Source organism: Dermacentor andersoni, chromosome 1 (genome assembly GCF_023375885.2).
Source record: "Dermacentor andersoni chromosome 1, qqDerAnde1_hic_scaffold, whole genome shotgun sequence".
Lineage (NCBI taxonomy): Eukaryota > Metazoa > Arthropoda > Arachnida > Ixodida > Ixodidae > Dermacentor > Dermacentor andersoni.
The window spans coordinates 71,031,438-71,051,467 of NC_092814.1; the positions used below are offsets into that span (position 1 = coordinate 71,031,438).

Below are 20,030 nucleotides of genomic sequence, written 5' to 3' on the forward strand. Positions count from 1 at the left end.
GCTTTATTACCAAAAACAATGTGACTGTGCCTACTGGCAGAAATTAGTGAGTTATGATTAAGTTGTGTAAATGGATAAATCAGGCTCTCGGAAGTTTGTCAGTCTGTTAACATAGTCGGAGGCGAAGCACCTGACCAATGGTAAGGGCGGTGGTGAGGCATGGTTGGAGGCTTGCTTGTTTCTTGGTCATCCTCACCACTGGAGGCGTTCATTTCTTGTAGTTGTCATACCTCTGCAACAATTGCTTCATCAGAGGTGCTCTCTGAGACATCTACACTATTGTTGGCAGTAACAAAGTCATCCCATGTTTGCCTGCAGTTGGCAAGGCCTACATCGATGGCCCATGTCTACAAGGCTGAGCTGACGTCTCGCACATTGTCTTCATAGACGTTGCCTTATTAGAAGGAACTGCCAATGTGCAGCATGCAATGTGCAATGAAAACAGCATTTTTTTGTACATGCTTGACCTCCATCCTCAATGTCTTTTGGCATCTAGAAGTGAGAGCCTGAGGACGTCATGGCCTTTGCTGTCATGTTCATGAATTTGTCTATATCGTACACTTCGACAATCAGTATTTCTTTCACAGATCGCCATTCTTAGGTCGCACTTTTGAAGAATTGCATCTGGTGCCAAACGCTTTTCTTTGATGTTGAGCATCCTTCGGACATCACAATGCATTTGCGAGTGAAAAAAAGAAACTAAAGCGGTCTACTGATTATAGTACTGCGGTAGCCGAAAACAAGAGTTAAAAAAGCTCCCCAGAAGAATAATGGATTGCTCCATGCTCATCAGGAGTATGAACAATCCAAGCAGTAAAACTGAAAAAAAAAAAAGAAAGGCAACGTGTCTAGCAGCTGCGACTGCCTGTGCAACACTGTGCAGCCCTGTATCCTCCTCCGGCTCATTGAGACGCTACCGCTCCACGGTTCATTCCATTAGTTGTAACCGAACTGAGCGGGTTGTTGTGAGTGGACGGTTCTGTCATAGGCGTCTTGCGAAGCTGTGTGCCTGTTGAGAAACTTCGTAGTAGCTGAAGGTTCGCTCTAAATGGGATAATTATTAGTGGGCTCGAGCGTATATTTTTTGGAAAGACGGAGGTTCTAATGTTTGTGTGTGACATGGAGTACTTATTTGCAGGTTTTCTGCTTTATATTTTAATTATCCTGGGAGCAGTTGATCCAGAGGCAGCTCTTTGTCAAAAGCGTGAAGATGAGCAGGCTTATATGGGGTTTTTTGGCTTTTTAGCAATGTCAGCTATTGCCCTAAGGTAGCGTAATGACTGAGCTGCTCGTTTGTCTGCTGAAAGCAGTCAACATGTGCTGTTACATGCCGAAAGAAAATGATGGTACTTGTTTCCACGACAACCTATGCTCCGCTGCAAACATTAATGACATCTAAAACAAGCACTCTTCCACGCTGTCGAAGCTCTTGCCGCCGATGGCTAACTGCCTCCGCAACCCTTAGCTACAGCATAGCTACAGGAAGGAGAGGGGAGAGCTTGCGATGGTGCCTAAAAGCCACGGAGGAATGCTAAAAGCCCTCATAGCCCTTACGTCACGCTTTAAGCGCTGGGACTGGCCTGCACCCGCCTAGCAGCGTGGATAGCAAGTATATTATTGAAGTAAGTAAAAATTATGCATTTGATCTAAACACTCAATTGAAGATTGGCGCAAAGGTTCATGTATTACCTGATTGTCCAACGTTCTGGTAATTCGTTTCGTTAATAATTGCTGCGGTCCTGCACTTCAAAGATGGCAGCGCTCATCTGTGGTCATGCGCGGAGTACATTGGGTAAATGCTTTCAAATTTTGCAAGGGACTGTTGCGAAAGGTACGTAAAAAATGATGCTCTATTGTTGGGAAGCGCCTGTTATGTGACGCAGTTATAAAACGATGTGCATTTTGATTCATTTGAGCTATCCGCTGTCTGCCTGGCCTGAGCGTTGGAGTCGCCACTGACCGTACAGCCTTGCTTAACTGACACTAATAAATTGTTGCTGTAGTAGCGGCAAAGGCTTACAGGCTTAATTTACCACATGTTATCTTTTGACAGCGCACAGCACATGTTGATGGCTTCTGCTATGTCCTGTCTCGCGAGCCCCAGGAGTGCGCATGGAGCCCTGTATGTCGTCGAAAAGGTTTTAGTAAAAGAATCACAACAGCAGATGATTTAGGTAGTTGCGGACGTTGAACAGGTCGGTTAAATTTACTACATCTACAATTATTCGTAGTTTCTTAAGCATACTAATATAGGTGTATCAAAACGGGATATGAAATGGTCGGTGAAGTGTCCGCATTTCAGTCTCCGTCTATTCGAAGTTCCATGGTTCAGAGCCTTCCGCGTTTAGACACCTGCAGCAAGAAGCAAAAGACTTCGATTTATGAGATACTTCTAATTATAGTGGTGAATCTATAGATGTAATGAGGTGCAGCCGCATTTCTATCACGGCCTTTCTTGACATCGATTGGAGGACGTTAGTAAGCAAGTACTTCTGTTTTCTGCTCACAGTATGTGACCAAAAGCGGCTCTTCCTATTCACCAGTTCTTTTGCAATAGCTTGCATGTTGATTTAGAGGAAATAGAATGATATGACTGAATATTTCCTGCAGAGTTATACTTGCCTCAGTCCTTTTCTTTTTTTGTCAGGACTAGTTGTGCAGCCATCCCGAGGTGCACGTACCAAGCCGAAGAAATGCCTGGGACTGCTGCGCAATCATCATTGGAGGATAGCGTGAGTGTCGGCATATATTTTTTTTATCACACTTGTTTATGACTTCAAGAACATGTTGATCGCCGAGAAACAAGTACAGAACATGTCTCTTGTATTTTTTTCTCAACTCTTTCATAGCCATTTAAGTGGCACCGCCACATCTGTGGTGCTCCATATACAGTCGAATGCCTTTATAAAGAAGTGCTTAGGGCCTCCGAAATCATTCGCAGGTCACTTCGTTGTAAAGTTCGTGTACCGTACAGCTTACATTAGAACTGGGACAGCATGATTCCTTTGTTATACATGCCATCTTGTTGTAGAGGCGTTCATTGTGAAGGCACTAGAATGTACGAGGGCGAATCAGAAAGTCTTTCTCTCTATCTTTTTTTAGCCAAATTATGTCTTTAAATGCGAAGTAAACATATCCATTCTCAGAGGTGGACCTTTCTTGGACTAGCCCAGCCTTAGCTGCCAGTAGTTCCGCGGCACGGCGCTGGTGTCTGTTGAAGATGACAGTTGTGCTTCACATGTCCACTGCGTACAAGCAAGGAAGTGTGGTTTGTTTTCTATGGAGCAAGGGGTGAATGCCCATTGAAATCCACAGGGAAATACAGCCCACATATGGGTAAAGGTGTCTCGCTTTGAGAAGTGTGAGGGGGTGGTGTTGTGAGTTCGCAAAAGGTTGTGATGACTTGCATGACTCCACGACAATGCGAGGCCACATGTGGCAATCAGAACTGCCGACAAGCGCCAGTCATTTCATTGGGAGAGTCTGGACCACCCACCATACAGTCCGGACCTCGCCCCTAGTGATTTCCATGTTTTCGGTCCCCGGAACTTCCTGGCAGGACAGCGATTCACGATTCATAGTCTGACGGTGGTTCCACAGTCAGCCAGATGAATTCTACCGCAGGGGCATCTCAAGTTTAGTGCTGCGATGGTACAAATGGGGGGGGGGTCTCAACCGGTGTGGGGACTATGCGGAAAAGTAGTGTAAAGTACATAGAATAGTACATTTATTTGTAATTACCTGCATGTACCTTATTTTGGCTAATAAGAAATAGGGGCAAAAGCTTTCTGATTCCCCCTCGTATATACTTTCGTGCGGACACATTTGTACCATGAAACCCACTTGCTTGCTGTTGCTGCTTCGTGGTGAGGGCAGTATAGATTATTTTAGGCGGCTGCGTTACAATCCATAGCCTGAAAGCTTCATGATATCTTCATAGTGCGTACAGTGCCAAATAGCATATCTTTGCCTATAATCCATTGCTCATCTGGGACAGAAGATAGATACATGCAGAAGGGGTTTGAGAAGAAATCTTATAGTGGATACTCATAAGCATGCCCAAATCAATGGTCTCAAGCATGTAATAAATACTCTATGCATTTGCTACATGAATGCTAACTTTCCCAAAAAGTTAATTTTCTGACCTGCAGCCCCCTGGCTGTAGCAGTCATCCTAACCTTCCAAAGTTACTGAACAAACTGTATCAGCAGTCAACATATAGTGACCGCTGCCTAAAGATAGTTTATCATGATCATCATTAGCCGATCTGAGTTCAGTGCAGAAATAGGTTTTCCTGAAGATTTTTGGTTACCGCAGTCCTGCGTCAGCCAAACCCATCATATACCCCTACCTCATCATTCTGGCTCATCATCTGCTACCCTCAACTGTGTTTCTCATCCCTTGGCACCTGTTATGTTGTTACTTTAGGAGGACAAAAGTTATGTGTTCTATGCATTTTATGAAATGCCTGGCTTAACTTTTTAAAAATCTTGATTAGAATATTATCTACTTGCACCTCTAATCTATGCTGTTGCATTTATATCGCAAATTGTTGCGATTATAATTTTTCATTTATTGTTTATTTTATGATGCCTTGCTAAAAAATTTTTCTTTTGATAGCTAGCTCTTGAAACTATTACCTTTGTTAAGTGCATAACAATACTACTTACATGGCAAGTTCCTATAAAGGGTACCTCTCCAGGTTTGGACATTGCAAAGAGACAAACGTGGTGTGTTGATCATGTGCTGATGACTGTGTCTGCAAAGTATCAAACCGCTGCATGGCATAGAAGAGCTGAAAGCTTATGTGGCCTTCCTCTCAAGGAGCCCCATTTCCTGCCAGAGAATAAAGGTAGCAGATATTAACGCCTGTGCATCAGACGCACTGCCTACAATGTCTCCGATCATGGCACATGACTTCGATAAATCATGCAATGCTGTATGCTCCAAACTGCCACTGGAAGTCTACTGTACAGCAAAAAGGAATACAAGAAGAAAGGAGAAGGTGGCGGCTCATAATAAAAATGTGACGCGGCCCCTTGGCTCCAGTATGGAAGAAGGCAGGAAAGGAATGTCGTTTGGATGCTAATTCACACAAAGGGAGAGAGTGTCTGTGTTGGCAGCATGGCGACACAACATTACAGTTCTTTCTATCTCCTCAATTGACTAATGATTTGAGTTGCTAAAGTTCCTAAAACTTGGATTGCCGGAAATGTGGCACTGCTGCCGCTATATTGAAGCAGTAACTGAATCTGTCAGCCTCGCATATAAGGCTGGGAGTGCCTCCGAGGCTAAGATTCTGGGAAAAACATTGCCTTATATTAAAATAAATACGGTAATTCTGACCCCGATGTTCATTATTCTTGTGCAGCTTGCAATCTTGAGTTCTTGAGCCATAAAGGGATAAGTGCCAGACAGTTCGCATTTCAAGTTCCCAGCCAAAGCTATCTCTGGTTCCGTTCCAGTAGGTTACATGATTTTAAAAAATGAGGTAGTCTATTTAGAAGAATACTGGCACAAAAGCTTTCCTTTTTTCACCTTTTAAGAATAGTTGTCGACCCAGTAATCATTGTATGAAGTGTCAAATCTTTGAATATGCAATACTATTACTCATATCTATAACTGTGACCAGTTCAAGATGTATGCCATGGGCAGTCTAGCTTTGCCCATGAATTAGGCCAAAGGGTACATAATGGAAATTAGAAGTGGTGGATACACAGTATCACAAACTATTGATGTATGCACCTGTCAGATTCATACAGTGGTTGAAGGCCACACTATGGCAAATACTGCCCAATTATGTGAGTGCAAAAGGGCTGGCATGCCTCAGGTAGGGCCTGGACCCCCAGGTCCCCCCCACCCCCCAACCTTCCTATCCTGTGGTGGTGCAAGTGGTGTAAGTTTACTTTGCCAGTGATGAGCATCAAATTTACTTTTATCACACCCAGGCAGGTCATGTGTGTTTTACTGTGATGAGAGAGGCTAATAGTGATGGTACATTTATTGTTAGTAAACCAATAATCGCTTTATTTTTCAGAGCTGGTCTTCCCAGGCGCTGGAACGAAACTCGTGAATTTGCTGACACACCAGACTGGACATTCAATGGTACATGGCAACTTCCTGTGTGTTGTCTTGCACGTGGCTTATTTCTGATTTATGCCTTCATAACCTTTGCAGTGTTCTCGATGCGCTGCATAATTTGAGTGGCACTATTTCCCGTTGATGTGGCAGTCCAATAGAAGCTGAAGGAGGATTCGTTTTTTTTTTGTGTGTGTTTTAGGTGTGTTACTATACAACTACCAAGAAAGGATTAAAAGAATACAGGATGACACTTCATCTGTGTTCTCATTTTTAATTCAAACTTTCTGTTTGCTTATAGCACCGCCTCAAGTTAGGTAGAGTGAAAAAACACTATTTAAAGCACTCTTGCATGTAGGCCATGTAGGACTGCATACCACTGGCAGTTGACAAGTGTGGGAGGTGGGCTGGGTTGATAAAGTTGCATAATGAACAGCGCAAGAAAGACAGTGACTAATGTTGAATTCCAATGGCGGATTCGGAGCAAGTTTTTCTGCTCGTTTCGGAGCAAGTTTGTTCCAATTACAGAGTGAGGGCGGGAGTAAGGTGTTCCAATGAGAGAGTCTGAGTGGATTCAGAGCGGGAGTCACTCCGTGGAGCAGAAAAAGATGCTCCGCCAAAATCAGCGGAGTGGACCGGAACTCTGCGTGACGTATTTCCTTTACCCCGTTTGTCTGCTGGGAGGTGCCACCGGTCACGACTCGCAAGAAAGCAAAAGCTGCTGCACGCTTGGCGAGATATTCATTCCGCACTTTTAAAAAAACATCAGGTGAACGGCGCTGAAGATTCAAGCGACTGGTGCGGCAGTGCTGGGAGCAAACAGCGGAAGGAAATGACAACACGCAAAGTATCCTTGGTAACTCGGCGATAGAAGTTTTGCTTCCGCCTTGCTCCGGTGGCGCAGGTTGTGTTCCACTCGTGGATTTGGAGGTGTTCCTCTACGCCAGAGTCGAGTGCTCGCTCGCGGAGTCCGTCGGCTGCTCCGACTCCACCATTGGAATTCAACATAAGAAAGGAAATGGATGTGGTAGGCACTGACTTCAAACCAAATTTTCTTCAGAAGCACACATATATACTCATCTTACCCCAGTGATCTCATCAAAGCAAAACCTGCCAGGGGGGCATTGTGGCTAAGGTGTTGTGCTACTGAACCTGAGGGCGTGGGATCACATCCCGGCCCTGGCGGCTGCATTTCGATGGAGGTGAAATGCAAAAATGGCCGTGCACCGTGCATTGCGTGCACATTAAAGAACCCCAGGTTGTCAAAATAATCCGAAAGTCTGTCACTGTGGCGTGCCTCATAACTAAATCGTGGTTTTGGCACATAAAATGTCAGACTTTAATTTTTTTACAGCGAAGCTGTATACCTCTACCGTCCAAGGAAATTTTCGTGTCATAAGCAAAAAACTCCCCATACGTGGGCCGATCCCGGAGATAGTGCTATACCAGCCCGGCCCGCGGCGTAGAAGCAGGCGTTAAGCACTCCCCATACGTGGGCCGATCCTGGAGATAGTGCAATACTGGCCCGAGCCGTGGCGGAGGTGAAGCAGGCGTTAAGCACTCCCCATACGCGGGACGATCCCGAAGATAGCGCAATACCGGCCCGACCCGCGGCGGAGGTGAAGCATGTGTTAAGCACTCCCTATACGTTGGCCGATCTTGAAGATATTGCAATGCCGGGCCGACTCGCGGTGGAGGTGAAGCAGGCGTTAAGCACTCCCCATATGTGGGCCGATCTTGAAGATAGTGCAATGCTGGGCCGACCCGCAGCGGAGGTGCAGTTCGCCATTAAGGTGCCCACATACACAGCTTCACTGGTCATCCTTCTTCACAGAGGGGAAGGGCACTGAGATGTTTTTTGTTTGCCTTGCAAGAAGCTTTTGCAACAAGGTGCATCTCTATGCATTTTTTTTGCACGCATATCCAAAGATCATGAAGGACTGAAATGTGGGAAAATAGGCTCTTAGTGCAACACATTTACAGATCCTTCAATTCAGGTATCTGAAACACTTCATCTGCATGCGACCTTCGAGGCCCTTTTGTGCTCTCCATCTTCCACAGAATGCTGTGGTATGCCTTATGGTGCCAGATGTTATGTATGTAGCCTGGTATAGCCTTTGTGTAAACTTAGCAGGCTGCCACACGTTGGTCAAAGTGGGCACCAAGCTGCACAGTGGCACTCTTTTAGCCGCTACTTTCGTGCATTGACAATATAGAAGACAAGGAGCAATGATTTTCTTGCTGCCCATTTCTGGTATCTGGCAGATTCATAGTGGATGTGCCACAGCAAGTGTGGCATCCCAGTTGTTTGCATGTATTTTGTTGCACTGCTTTGTGTGCAAGGACAGTTGCGTTCAGGAATCGCACACCATGAGATACAGTCATTGGTGTCAAGCAACTTGAGCGACAGCCTGGTTGGTTGTTGAGCAAATGGTCAGCTTTCCAGTGCACTATCATGATGGCCACTTTACGGAAGCCTGTGCCTAAAGCAGGTAGGTAAAATGCACTGAAGTGCCTTGTTCAACTCTAAAATGTGAAAATGGAGGAACAACTTCATACTGCATTACCAGCAGTTCACCTGATTTCTATTCATATTACTGTGAAACTGTTGATCGTACTGCCTACGAAATAAAAGCACTATTTTGAAGTTTTGGCACTTTTGTTTCAACTTTACACTGTGTTTCCTGCCACGTTTCTGTTCCCTAATACATAACTTATAAAACCACAAACTGTGCCATATTTTCAAAAGGACCAGCTTGTTCTGTTTCTGTCCACTGAGGTAAATAGTGCACAATAGCATATGAAAGAAACATGAATAGCTCAACAGCAAATTGAAGAAAAGACAATTATGTGGATCCCACCTACTGTCGGAACCGAATTTTGCATGTAGCTGGCTATGGCATCGACCCTGTGGCCGTGTGCCTCGACCGCTCCTTGACTTTATCCATGACTTCATTTTTCCCGGTATGACATTAACGCCTTGCTCCATAACTCCATCAAAACTTCTATGGCGCGACATTGGGACAATCCCGAACATCGGCAAGAGCGCCTCCATAGACTTGACGCTGGTTTACAATTCCGGCTTCTACTTCGGTTGCGGAGAGGCCAGGAAACACTCATTCATCGATTACGGCTGAGTGTGGCATACACCCACCGATGCCTTCACAAGATTGGACAAGCACGGGACCCTGACTGTAGCGTCTGTCACACTCCCGAGATAATAGCTCACGTACTTTGCGTGTGCCTTCAATATGCGGCCGAACGAAGAACACTCAAATCTACTGTTGACTGCTTGGACTCCCACCCCTTTTTGGAAGAAAAGCTTTTGGGTGCGTGGAGGAGTGTTGACTGTGCCAAACTTGCCATAAAATCACTTTTGAACTTTCTAAGTGAGACTGGTTTAGACGATCGCCTCTAGAACCTGTGAGACATGCAGTCAGTGCGAAATGTGTTTGTGCAATAACTTTTTGTGACGAGATTACTTTTTGCATGGACAAAATTACCCTTGCGTGTATTGGGCCTACAGTGCGCATCTGCATATTGGACAACGTCTATATAGTATCTCATTGTACCATAACATAATCACCTGCCACCTACCTGTCCCTGTATTTCCCACCTCCCCTTTCCCCAGTGAGGAGTAGCAGGCTAGAGATGCGCTCTCCAGGCCGACCTCTCCTCCTTTCTCTTCATTAAAATCTACTCCTCCTCCTCCTTGAGCAGGTGCTCATCGTGGATCTCAAACATGAAGAGGGTTTGGTTGATTATTGCAAACACGTTCCTCTTCCTCTGTGCCCAGTAGGCAAGCTTTCCCAAGGTAAACCTCTGAGGAACACAATGTCCAACTTGACTCGCTTCTTGACGAAGCTGTGCACTTCTGCGAGTTCTATGTGAGTGTCAGGAGCTGGTTAGTGTGTATGGGGTGGGGAGCAGAATCTTTATTCGTTCAGTTTTTTTTTTTTTCATTTCGTTTATTTGGGCAACAAATACAACGTTTGCCCGCAAGGCAAGGCAAAAGGAGGGCATAATCCTCCTAAGGCCTTTACCTCGCTGGAGCAGCAGAAGTACCAGTCTACTGATAAAACAAAGTATGTACGACTAATAAGACACAAAACTTAAAAACTATTTACAGCAAAACTTTAAACACATTGAAAAGTATCAACCGTTTGCCAAATAGCAAGTAACTAAATACTAAATACAGCACAGCAAAAATAAGAAAATTCTGGTATTAACAAAAGTAATACATTCAGAATATAACATTAATAACATTACTATTGACATTAAACAAAGAAACTTTATTAGCATTCGTTAAACACACTGTGATCAGAAAGTATGTTTTGTATTGCATGTTTAAATTTGTGAATTGTTCTTGCTTGAATCGCTGTTTGTACGGAGAAAATCACTTCCTGGTGTTCTGCAGCCGACATGCCTGGATCTTATTATGCGTGCCACCTGGCTTGGCGCAGGTAGTATACAAGAATCGGAGGCAAGCGTCGGATGGCAGAGCTGGAATGACAATGATCCCGTGACCACGCCGGCAACGTGCACATGAGCATATACAGTAGAACCTCGTTGATACGTTCCCATTATGTACGTTTTCTCGGCACCAAGGTTCGCAGTCGAGAGCACAAAAAAGGACGCAATAGAGCCACACTCATTTTTTATCGGTTCATTCGTTCCCGAAAAACACGACTATTCGGCACCAATGTTCAGTATGTTGCGGTCGTATGATACGGTTTCCTGCCTCTAGAATGCCAGATGTGCGTGTGATCGAGAACAGTATATAGCTGGCCACCGTAACAGCTTCACTGCAATACTCGCCCGGCTGTCTCGCGTGGAAATGCTGGCGCGCACTCACTTTCTCATTTCGGCACCAGCAAGTCTTTTCTGGGCCGTCGCACATGGCATTCACAGCTATCTCTGCCAGTCCTATTGCAATAAGCATCTTTGCCTATCTGTTTCACAGATCTTGGTGCCGTAGGAAGCGTAGCGCTTGGTTTTAATAGGCGATAACCGAAACGCGGCGCCGTTCCCTGCTGTAGACTGCGATCGTATACGTTTTCTGGCCGTTATATCCTATGTGAACAACAAAAGGCATTGGCTCATCCGATCGTGAACAGTATATAGCCGCCTGACTCACGTGAAAACGACGGCGTGCACAGTTTCTTATTCCGGTGCCAGCAAATCTCTGGCCGAGTCGTCGCACGCGGCATTCAAAGCTATCGCCGCCTAACCTATTGCTATAAGCATCTTCACCTATCTGTTTTAAAGCGCATGGTGTGTAGTGACATTGGTAGCATACTACACACTTTTAGTAGGCAATAATCCAACGCGCCGCCGTTCCCTACTGGAGGCGGTGCGATGCGAGCATCGCGTTTTGCTTCGGCAGGATCCGGCACTGCCCACCATTTCTTTTTGGTTTCCCGTCGCCCTCTCTAAACACCATGCAAGAGGAAAACAACAAAACGCGTCTCGGGCTGCCGCAGGAAGCACCACCAGCTCGATGTGCGTCGGCGTCTTGTGCCGTAACGATTGCACGACGCTTCGCACCACGCAGATGTCAATAATAGTGAGTCTGTCAAATTTTTTTAGTTATTTTGGATTGTACGTTTTCCCGGTTAGCGAGTTTTTTATCGCGTTTTTTTTTCTTTTTTTCGGAATGTATGAACGAGGTTCTACTGTATCTAGTGCCTCAAGTTCGTACGCACTGCCAGTCCTGTGGCCTAGGAGGCTTAGACACACTCGAAGTGCCTGATGATTCCAAAGAATGCTTCACATGAGAAAATTGTGAACTGCTGGATCCGAGTCTTCACAATTACTCTATTTTCAATTTCTGGAGATGCAAGAGTATTTGTAAGTGAGTTTTAAGAACAAGGTGCAGAAAAGTAAAGTAGTTGTCACACTTTCGCTGAGATGCAGAACATGTCAGCCCCTCTTGGCAAAGCGAGGCAAGTCTTGGTTGGCACCAATGGTGGCATCTTGCATTGTACCATAACCGATGACAGAAGTGTCCTCATGCACAAGGCAGTGTAGTGGAATACATGCAGGCAGCTGGGATGCTGCACTTGCTGTGACACATCCACCATGGCTTTGCAATCTCTTGGGGCGCAGCAGCAAATGCTTCACTGCTCTTTAATTCCAGCAAGCACCGGCAACTGTAGCATTGCTCTGTGTCTTCTCTGACCATGAGCGCAGCAGCCTGCATATTTTCACAGTGGTGTTACCTGACGACTGTGCAACCCCTGCTTGGATTGGTTGACCCCTCAAAACCCTACTGTAGCTTTTGTGTTGTATGGTAGGTAATGAATTCAGGCAGTATGCGTGTGCTGGTATGTTTATTTCCTTTGTAAGAGTGATTATCATTTTCAGATGGAAGGCCGACTCCATTGACTGGGAGGCAGAGGAAACGATATCTCCAGCAGATGGAATATTGTGTAAGCTCTGCAACCTTCCCTCCATTTTTTTCTTGCTGTTTACTTATTTTCGTAGCTACACCAGCTTGTAACCAATAATTCATTAGATTATAATTGTAAACATTATAATCTGTAGCTGCTTGCAAAAAGTGCATTGCACAATGGAACCTGGACACAGTGACAGCGAAGGCATGGGAGAAAAATTATTTCAACATTTTTTATGAAGTGGTCAACCAGATAATGCTGACCTTTCCGTGGTGCCACAGATACCTACTTTGAGACTGTGGCACAGTATTGAAACTTGCTTCCTTCAGCTAAGTTTGAACTCTACCAGCAGGCGTGGGAATTTGGCAAGCTAGTATGAGGCTTGAATGAAGAGGCTTGCAACCATGTGTGATGGTTATGTCCAAGACCAGAGTGATGAAGCGTGAACTGCTTTTTGCATGGCGCTCAGACTTTCATGCACGTTTTGCCAACTGTCCCCGAAGAAAGATACTCGGAAAATGGAGCACTTATCAGCAGCTGTGACTGCATTGTCTACTGAAAAATTAGTTGTTTTCTGGCTCCAATACAAGAAAAACATTTAGTTTGCTACAGAGTTAACTGAAAATCGGTAATCATCACCACTACTGCTTTCCCCTGCTGTTGGATTTTAGAGCACCTGCCTTGTGGAAATAGATGATTGCACAAACTCATGTGCTCAGCTTTCTCATCTGTCCAGTTAACAGTGCCAGTGTTGTGTGACAATTTTGCTCAGTGAGAGCATGTATATGTCGCGTCGCTGGCCATTCGTTCTGATGCAGACAAGGCCCTTTGTAAAAATTTTTGTTCCAGGCTGAGGCTTCTTTTCTTCATCCACTGTTTAATGCCTCCCATTGTTGCACTTGTCAAATAACTGGGACATGGGCCATCTATGATGTACTTTTTATCTGTTTTAGGCTCAGCTGTCTTGTTCTGTTGCATAACGTTGAGCGAACATCCTGCAATGTTTCCTGAAATTCACAGTGGCTTCCTCTCAATATTAATGTCTTCGAAATTATGTCACGTATTGCTGCATAAGTTGGAATGCATTAATTGTTTGTCATTTATATGCAGGATGTGTAAGCCTAACGTTGATGCTGACATGGCACTTATGCCAGTGAACAGCTGAGTCCAGGGTATGCAGCATTTCTGAAATGCCTGTTTCCTATACTGTGATGAAAACAATGCTGACAAATCCAACAAATGACTAGTCATGGTTCGACTGCCATTCCTGCCATCATTGTTAGAGAAACAATCTGCAGATAGTCGTGGGAGTGTTCTCCAGGGGGCAATAATTGCTAAACAGAAACTTTGCAAAAAACAAGAACCGCTTTGGTGTTTGCACCGACAACATTCTGTCACTGTTGTTAATCCTTAAAGCTTTCTAACGCTGTACCTGTCCTAGCACCTTGTACCAATATCGCCAAGGAGGAGTCCTACTTGTCCATGCCGCAGTTTTCATTGGTTTCATGGGCGACTTCAATGCAAAAGTGGGGAAAGAACAGGCTGGTGAACAAGCAATTGGCAACTACGGCGTTGATTCTAGGAACGCTAGAGGAGAGATGCTAGTAGAATTCGCAGAAAGGAATAAGCTAAGAATAATGAACACCTTTTTCAAGAAGCGTAGCAACAGAAAGTGGACCTGGAAAAGCCCTGATGGTGAAACAAGAAATGAAATTGATTTCATACTTTCTACCCATCCCAGATAGTGCAGGATGTAGAAGTGATAGGTAGGGCAAAGTGCAGTGATCATAGGTTAGTGAGAGCTAGGATTCACCTAGATTTGAAGAGAGAAAGAGTAAAAATGGTCAAGAAAAAACAGGTCAACATAGAGGCAGCAAGGATAAAAGCAGACAAATTTAGGCTGGTACGTGCAAACAAATATGCAGCCTTAGAACAGAGAGATGAAGATTACATATAGGTAATGAATGAAACTGTAACTATGCTGGCTTCAGAGGCAGCAATGGAAGTGGGAGGCAAGGCACCAAGGCAACCAGTAGGCAAGCTTTCCCAAGTAACAAAGGATATAATAAAGAAACGACAAAGAATGAAAGCATCCAACTCAAGAGATAAGATACAATTTGTGGAATTGTCAAAACTGATCAACAAGGCGAAAATAAGTGATATTTGAAGTTATAACGTGAGAAAGCCTGAAGAAGCCGTAATAAATGGACGCAGCCTGAAATCATTGAGAAGGAAACTTGGCATAGGACAAACCAAGAAGTATGCACTGGGTAATATCATCAGTAATCTTGAAGGTATAGTAAAAGCAGCAGAACAATTCTATACTGACCTGTACAGTACCCAGAGGACTCAGGATAACTCCATTTGAAACAGTAATGAACAGGGTACAGAAACTCCTCCTATAACTAGTGATGAAGTCAGAAGGGCCTTGCAAGACATGAAATGAAGGAGAGCGGCAGGAGAATATGGAATAACAGTCGATTTAATCAAAGATAGAGGAGACATAATGCTTGGAAACCTGGCGGCTTTTTATACGAAGTGTCTCTCAACTGCAAGGGTCCCAGAAAACTGGAAGAATGCAAACATTATACTAATCCACAAAAAGGAGACATTACAAAGAATTGAAAAATTATAGGCCCATTAGCTTACTCCCAGTACCGAGAAACCTTGTTAAACCGTAACCCGCCGTGGTTGCTCAGTGGCTATGGTGTTAGGCTGCTGAGCACGGGGTCGCGGGATCAAATCCTGGCCACGGCGGCCGCATTTCGATGGGGGCGAAATGCGAAAACACCCGTGTACTTAGATTTAGGTGCACATTAAAGAACCCCTGGAGGTCGAAATTTTCGGAGTCCCCCACTACGACGTGCCTCATAATCAGAAAGTGGTTTTGACACGTAAAACCCCATCATTTAATTTTTTTTTTGTTAAACCGTAGTTGACCGGAGATCAGAAAAAGTATGTACTAAACGGTAGCACCACTTAACTGAAATAGAGTGAGCTCGCCCACTTAGCTGTCAAAAACAGAACCCGGAGAGGGTTCAATGAAAGGGGAAAAAAGACATGCAGTATTTATTCACTTCGCGCGACAAAAGTGTTATTTTCGTTTGATGCCACGGTGGCCTAGCAGCTGCGACGGCAGCTTCAAAGTTACTGAAGATGCAAGCCAGCCTTTCAGCCAGCCCCCTCTTCTCGGCAAACACTTGCATGACAGATTCCTCGTTGGCATTGCATATTCTCCGTGCACGGGCCCAGTAGCGCTGGAGAAGTCACGGGGCGCCTTTTTCATTGCGGGGTGCTATTCTCGTCGCTACGATTGCATTCATGAGGCTGACATAACGCGGAGCTTCTGCCACTGTTGGGTCTGAATCGCCCATGCTGTTGCTTTCCGTGTCGTCCTCATCACTGTGGCTAGACGACACTTTGGCAACAGAGTCAATGATGGCGAAAAGTCGAAACTCGTAGCCGATATCTCTTCGCGGTCACAGCTGCGCTGCTGAGCAACTTCTTCGCATTCCAAATGCCACACACTGTAGTCAACAGTAGATCCCTGTCGCATGCCAGCGCCGACTTCTTCGTGTCACGTTCGATAGCAGGAACAATGTCTAATTTTTCTTCTATGCTAAGCACCCGGCGCCTTTTTTATGCGAGCTTCGGCATGACGCGAGTCCTTGCTTGCACGACTCCACAACGTTCACTGGCATGGCACCGAAATGATGTTGACGTCGATCTGCCTTAACGCACAAACATACGGGGCTCTTGGAGGCCGTTATTCCGATCTCTGAGGCTCGTTGTTCTGCTGGGCCGCCCGATGGAGATGACGCACTGCTGTGTTTGCGCGACGAAAAGTGGAAACACTATGTGTTAACCGATACGTACGCAATAAGCTGGTATGGTTTATGCGAATACAAAGAACATTAAGTTCAATGGCCGCCGAGTCGAGGATTTGACGTTACTATTTTAATACGAAACTACTGTTTAAGCGGGTACGGTTTAATGCGGTTTTACTGTATTATATAAAGTATTCACCAAGATAATCTCCAATAGCATAAGGGCAACACTGGACTTTAGTAAACCAAGATAATGGGCAAGTTTCAGGAAGGGATACTCTACAACGGAATGCATACATGTAATCAATCAGGTAACCAAGAAATCCACAGAGTACAATCAGCTTCTATAAATGGCTTTTATAGATTACGAAAAGGCATTACGAAAAGCCCCTGGAAAATATCTACAGAGATTCCACAGCTACCTTAATTCTCCACAAGAAAAGTAGGAAGATACCTATAAGGAAAGGGGTCAGACAAGGAGACACAATCTCTCCAATGCTATTCACTGCGTGCCTGGAAGAAATATTCAAGCTATTAAACTGGGAAGGCTTAGGAGTAAGGATTGACGGCAAATACCTTAGCAACCTTCAGTTTGCCGATGACATTGTTCTATTCAGCAACACTGCAGACGAGTTATAACAAATGATTGAGGACCTTAACAGAGAGAGTGTAAGAGGGGCTGAAGATTAATATGCAGAAGATAAAGATAATGACGTATAACCGGGCAAAGGAACAAGAGTTCAGGATCGCCAGTCAGCCTCCAGAGTTTGAAGGAATGTGTTTACCTAGGTCAACTAATCACAGGGAACCCTGATCATACGAGGGAAATTCATAGAAGAATAAAAATCGGTTGGATTGCATGCGGCAGACATTGTCAGCTCCTGACTGGAAGCTTACCATTACCATTGAAAAGGAAGGTGTATAATTAGTTCATTTTACTGGTGCTTACATGTGGGGCAGAGATTTGGAGACTGTCAAGGAAGCTTGAGAACAAGTTAAGGACGGCACAAAGAGCGATGGAATGAAGAATGCTAGGCATAACTTTAAGAGACAGAAAGAGAGCGATTTCGATCAGAGCGCAAACGGGTATAGCCAATATTCTAATTGACATTAAGAGAAAAAAATGGCGCTTTGCAGGTCATGTAATGTGCAGGCTTGATAACCGTTGGACCATTAGGGCTACAGAATGGGTACTAAGAGAAGGGAAGTGCAGTAGAGGAAGGCAGAAGACTAGGTGGTGCGATAAAATTAGGAAATTCGCGGGTGCTAGTTGGAATCGGTTGGTGCAGGACAAGGGTAATTGGAGATTGAAGTTAGGGGCCTTCGTCCTACAGTGGACATAATAAGGCCGCCGCCGCTGCTGCTGCTGATGTTGATGAGGAGGAGATGCGCATCTGCTCATCTCACTGCCTAGTGGTGAGATTGGGCACTCGTGCAAATTATTTTGCAGCTTACGTTCGTTTTGTTGTGATGTGTTGAGAGATTATTATTGAAGACTTTTATGTATTGTGAGAAAAACTTGCTCAACACAAAGTGGTTTTTCGATGTTTTTATTGAGCACAAGGAACAGATGATACACGTAATATTGTTTTCAATGAGCAGTCTGCATGCAAAACCTCAGGGGAGTAAAAGAATGTTTGAAAATTTCGGGGGGAAAGATTTTTAATGTTTAAACTTGGCCAGTCTCGTTTACCAGCACCACTCTGAGTGACATGAGTCTAAACAGGTGAATGGGTTTGTAAATAATTTCTGGCATTTGCAGGCAAATTAATTTTAATGGAGTACCTATGTTTTATGTCAAGTGAGCAACAAGTGGTGGGCCCTGCAATGCAATTAATTAGGTGAACAAATGTCAGCAGCCATTACGGCTGCAGCAGCTGCTACAATTCTCGTGCATTTACAGCAGTGGCACTCAGGTAAGTTTTCTTACTGAAGTCGAGACTAAAAAAAAAGTTTAGCAAAGAGGAAAGGAAACTAGGTTTTCTTATAAACTATATTTGACCGATATGGGTGTAATTTATCTCACGGAGTCAGTATCTGGTGCATTTCTTTAATGCATTTACATGGCACAAGAAATGTTCAAACAGGACACGGAAAAAGAGGCATGCACAGTCTGTTGTTTTAGGCAGTGCATCCCTTTTCTAAGTATCTTTTGAAGATGTGGCATTGTTAAAGCACACTCTGTAATGGCTTGCTGAAATGGGTTACTCAAATTTTGTATCAATTAAGAGACATGCTCACCACCACTTATTGACCACTTCAAAATTTTCTATTGTCTTTTACATGTAGGTCGCCTTCGCTGTCTTGTCCACAAAATTTGTGCAATAGCCTTAGAGGTACCACCAATCCCATCTTAAGGACGCCCTTTCCCATGGTGCAATATAACATGTATAATAGAAAGTAGTGAAAAGAAATGGGAACAGTGAAGCTCTTAACTGCCCTATGAAACGAGTAACAGCAGAAATTATGTGATGCCTTGGCTTCATTTAATCGAAAGTAGGTAAACCCAATGCAATTACTTTAAAAAGCATGCAAATCAGCAGAGAGTTTTTACCTATTAACTCTGCTGATTTTACTGTATGAGGGTGCAGGTGACACTTGTATCTGAGTGATGGCAATAAGTGCATTATAAAAACTTTGGAACTGGGATGAAGTGAGTGTGGCTTTGGCGGTGAGGCAATAACTTCTTAAAAAGCAATGCGAATTTGACCTTGAAAAATTTTGCAAGACGTACGAAGCTACTACAGTAACCTTTATCTGTAGTACCTCTTAGGTCCCGTGACTAGGGGCATTACTTGAATTTGAGATGTTATTTTTTTTTGTCACATTCTCCAGCATCCCTATCCTGGTTTTAGCAGGGGCAGGTGCAGGGCAGCCTCAAGGACAGGGCTGTCATCATAAGATAAAGTAAAATGAGGGGAACAGAGGGGAGGAGGGGGCATACTGCCATGATGTCATGCATATATAAACGCTTTCTGATGGTTCACCATAGTGCTGCCGCTTGTTATCTTCAACAGTACTATTTTGTTGCCAGTTCACATCTAGTTAGCCACTTTGCTTGTTTTTCTACTGTGAAGCCTGAGCTTTTCATCTGCATCATGATCTCATTGCCCATTCTTATCTATTATTGGTCCCTTTAATCTTGCAAAGGTAGGGTGCTGTAACATTGTGGGGGATGAAACTGACATTTTTTTTTTTTTTATCTTGTTGAGATGTTGTGTGCTCCTGATTATGTATTTCTACATTTTCAGACAACCATTGTGAGGTATTTAAAGGAAATCAAGGATGCCCAGGAAGCAAATGTGCGTGTTGCTCAGGAAGAGGAGGAGATCAAGAAGCGTGTTGCTTCGGGAAAGTTCAGGCAGAAAGGCATTGATGAACTGAAGGTACATCAGCCAAACCGAACAAAGCAAAGTGCTGAAACATAGTTCATTTGAACAGGAAAGTAGATTTTGTATTTCTGTACACGTGCTCGTTTAGTATTAAAGTAAAATTTGTTGCTGGTATTGACTTGCTGTGAGTCATTGAAGTGGTGAGAGTGGCTTGCTGTCACCATACTGTCACCATGTCACGATACCCAAGCTTGCATAAATTGTTGCGTGTTTAAGAGGTTATTATGCAGGCATACTCCACAGGCCGCCATTGGAATATGAATCTGGCAACGTTTAACGCTAGAACATTATCTAGTGAGGCGAGTCTAGTAGTGCTATTGGAGGAATTAGAGGGCAGT

General features: G+C 44.3%; 1 protein-coding gene across 1 annotated transcript; it reads left to right on the forward strand.

Moving 5' to 3' along the window:
- Positions 1–1,722: 1,722 nt before the first annotated feature.
- mRpL52 (mitochondrial ribosomal protein L52) lies at positions 1,723–19,806 on the forward strand. Its single transcript, XM_050190240.2, has 5 exons — positions 1,723–1,831; positions 2,648–2,732; positions 6,038–6,105; positions 12,445–12,509; positions 19,552–19,806. Exons 1-5 carry the CDS (start codon positions 1,753–1,755, stop codon positions 19,726–19,728), a joined length of 474 nt encoding a protein of 157 aa, XP_050046197.1. The 5' UTR covers positions 1,723–1,752; the 3' UTR covers positions 19,729–19,806.
- The last annotated feature ends 224 nt before the right edge of the window (positions 19,807–20,030 follow it).

What these genes read in the sequence shown, in the direction of transcription:
- mRpL52 (XM_050190240.2), top strand. Translation starts at nt 1,753, where the DNA reads ATGGCAGCGCTCATCTGTGGTCATGCGCGGAGTACATTGGGTAAATGC. An exon ending in AATCATCATTGGAGGATAGC is followed by an intron (nt 2,733 to 6,037) that starts GTGAGTGTCGGC and finishes TTTATTTTTCAG; the next exon opens with AGCTGGTCTTCCCAGGCGCT. An exon ending in TCCAGCAGATGGAATATTGT is followed by an intron (nt 12,510 to 19,551) that starts GTAAGCTCTGCA and finishes CTACATTTTCAG; the next exon opens with ACAACCATTGTGAGGTATTT.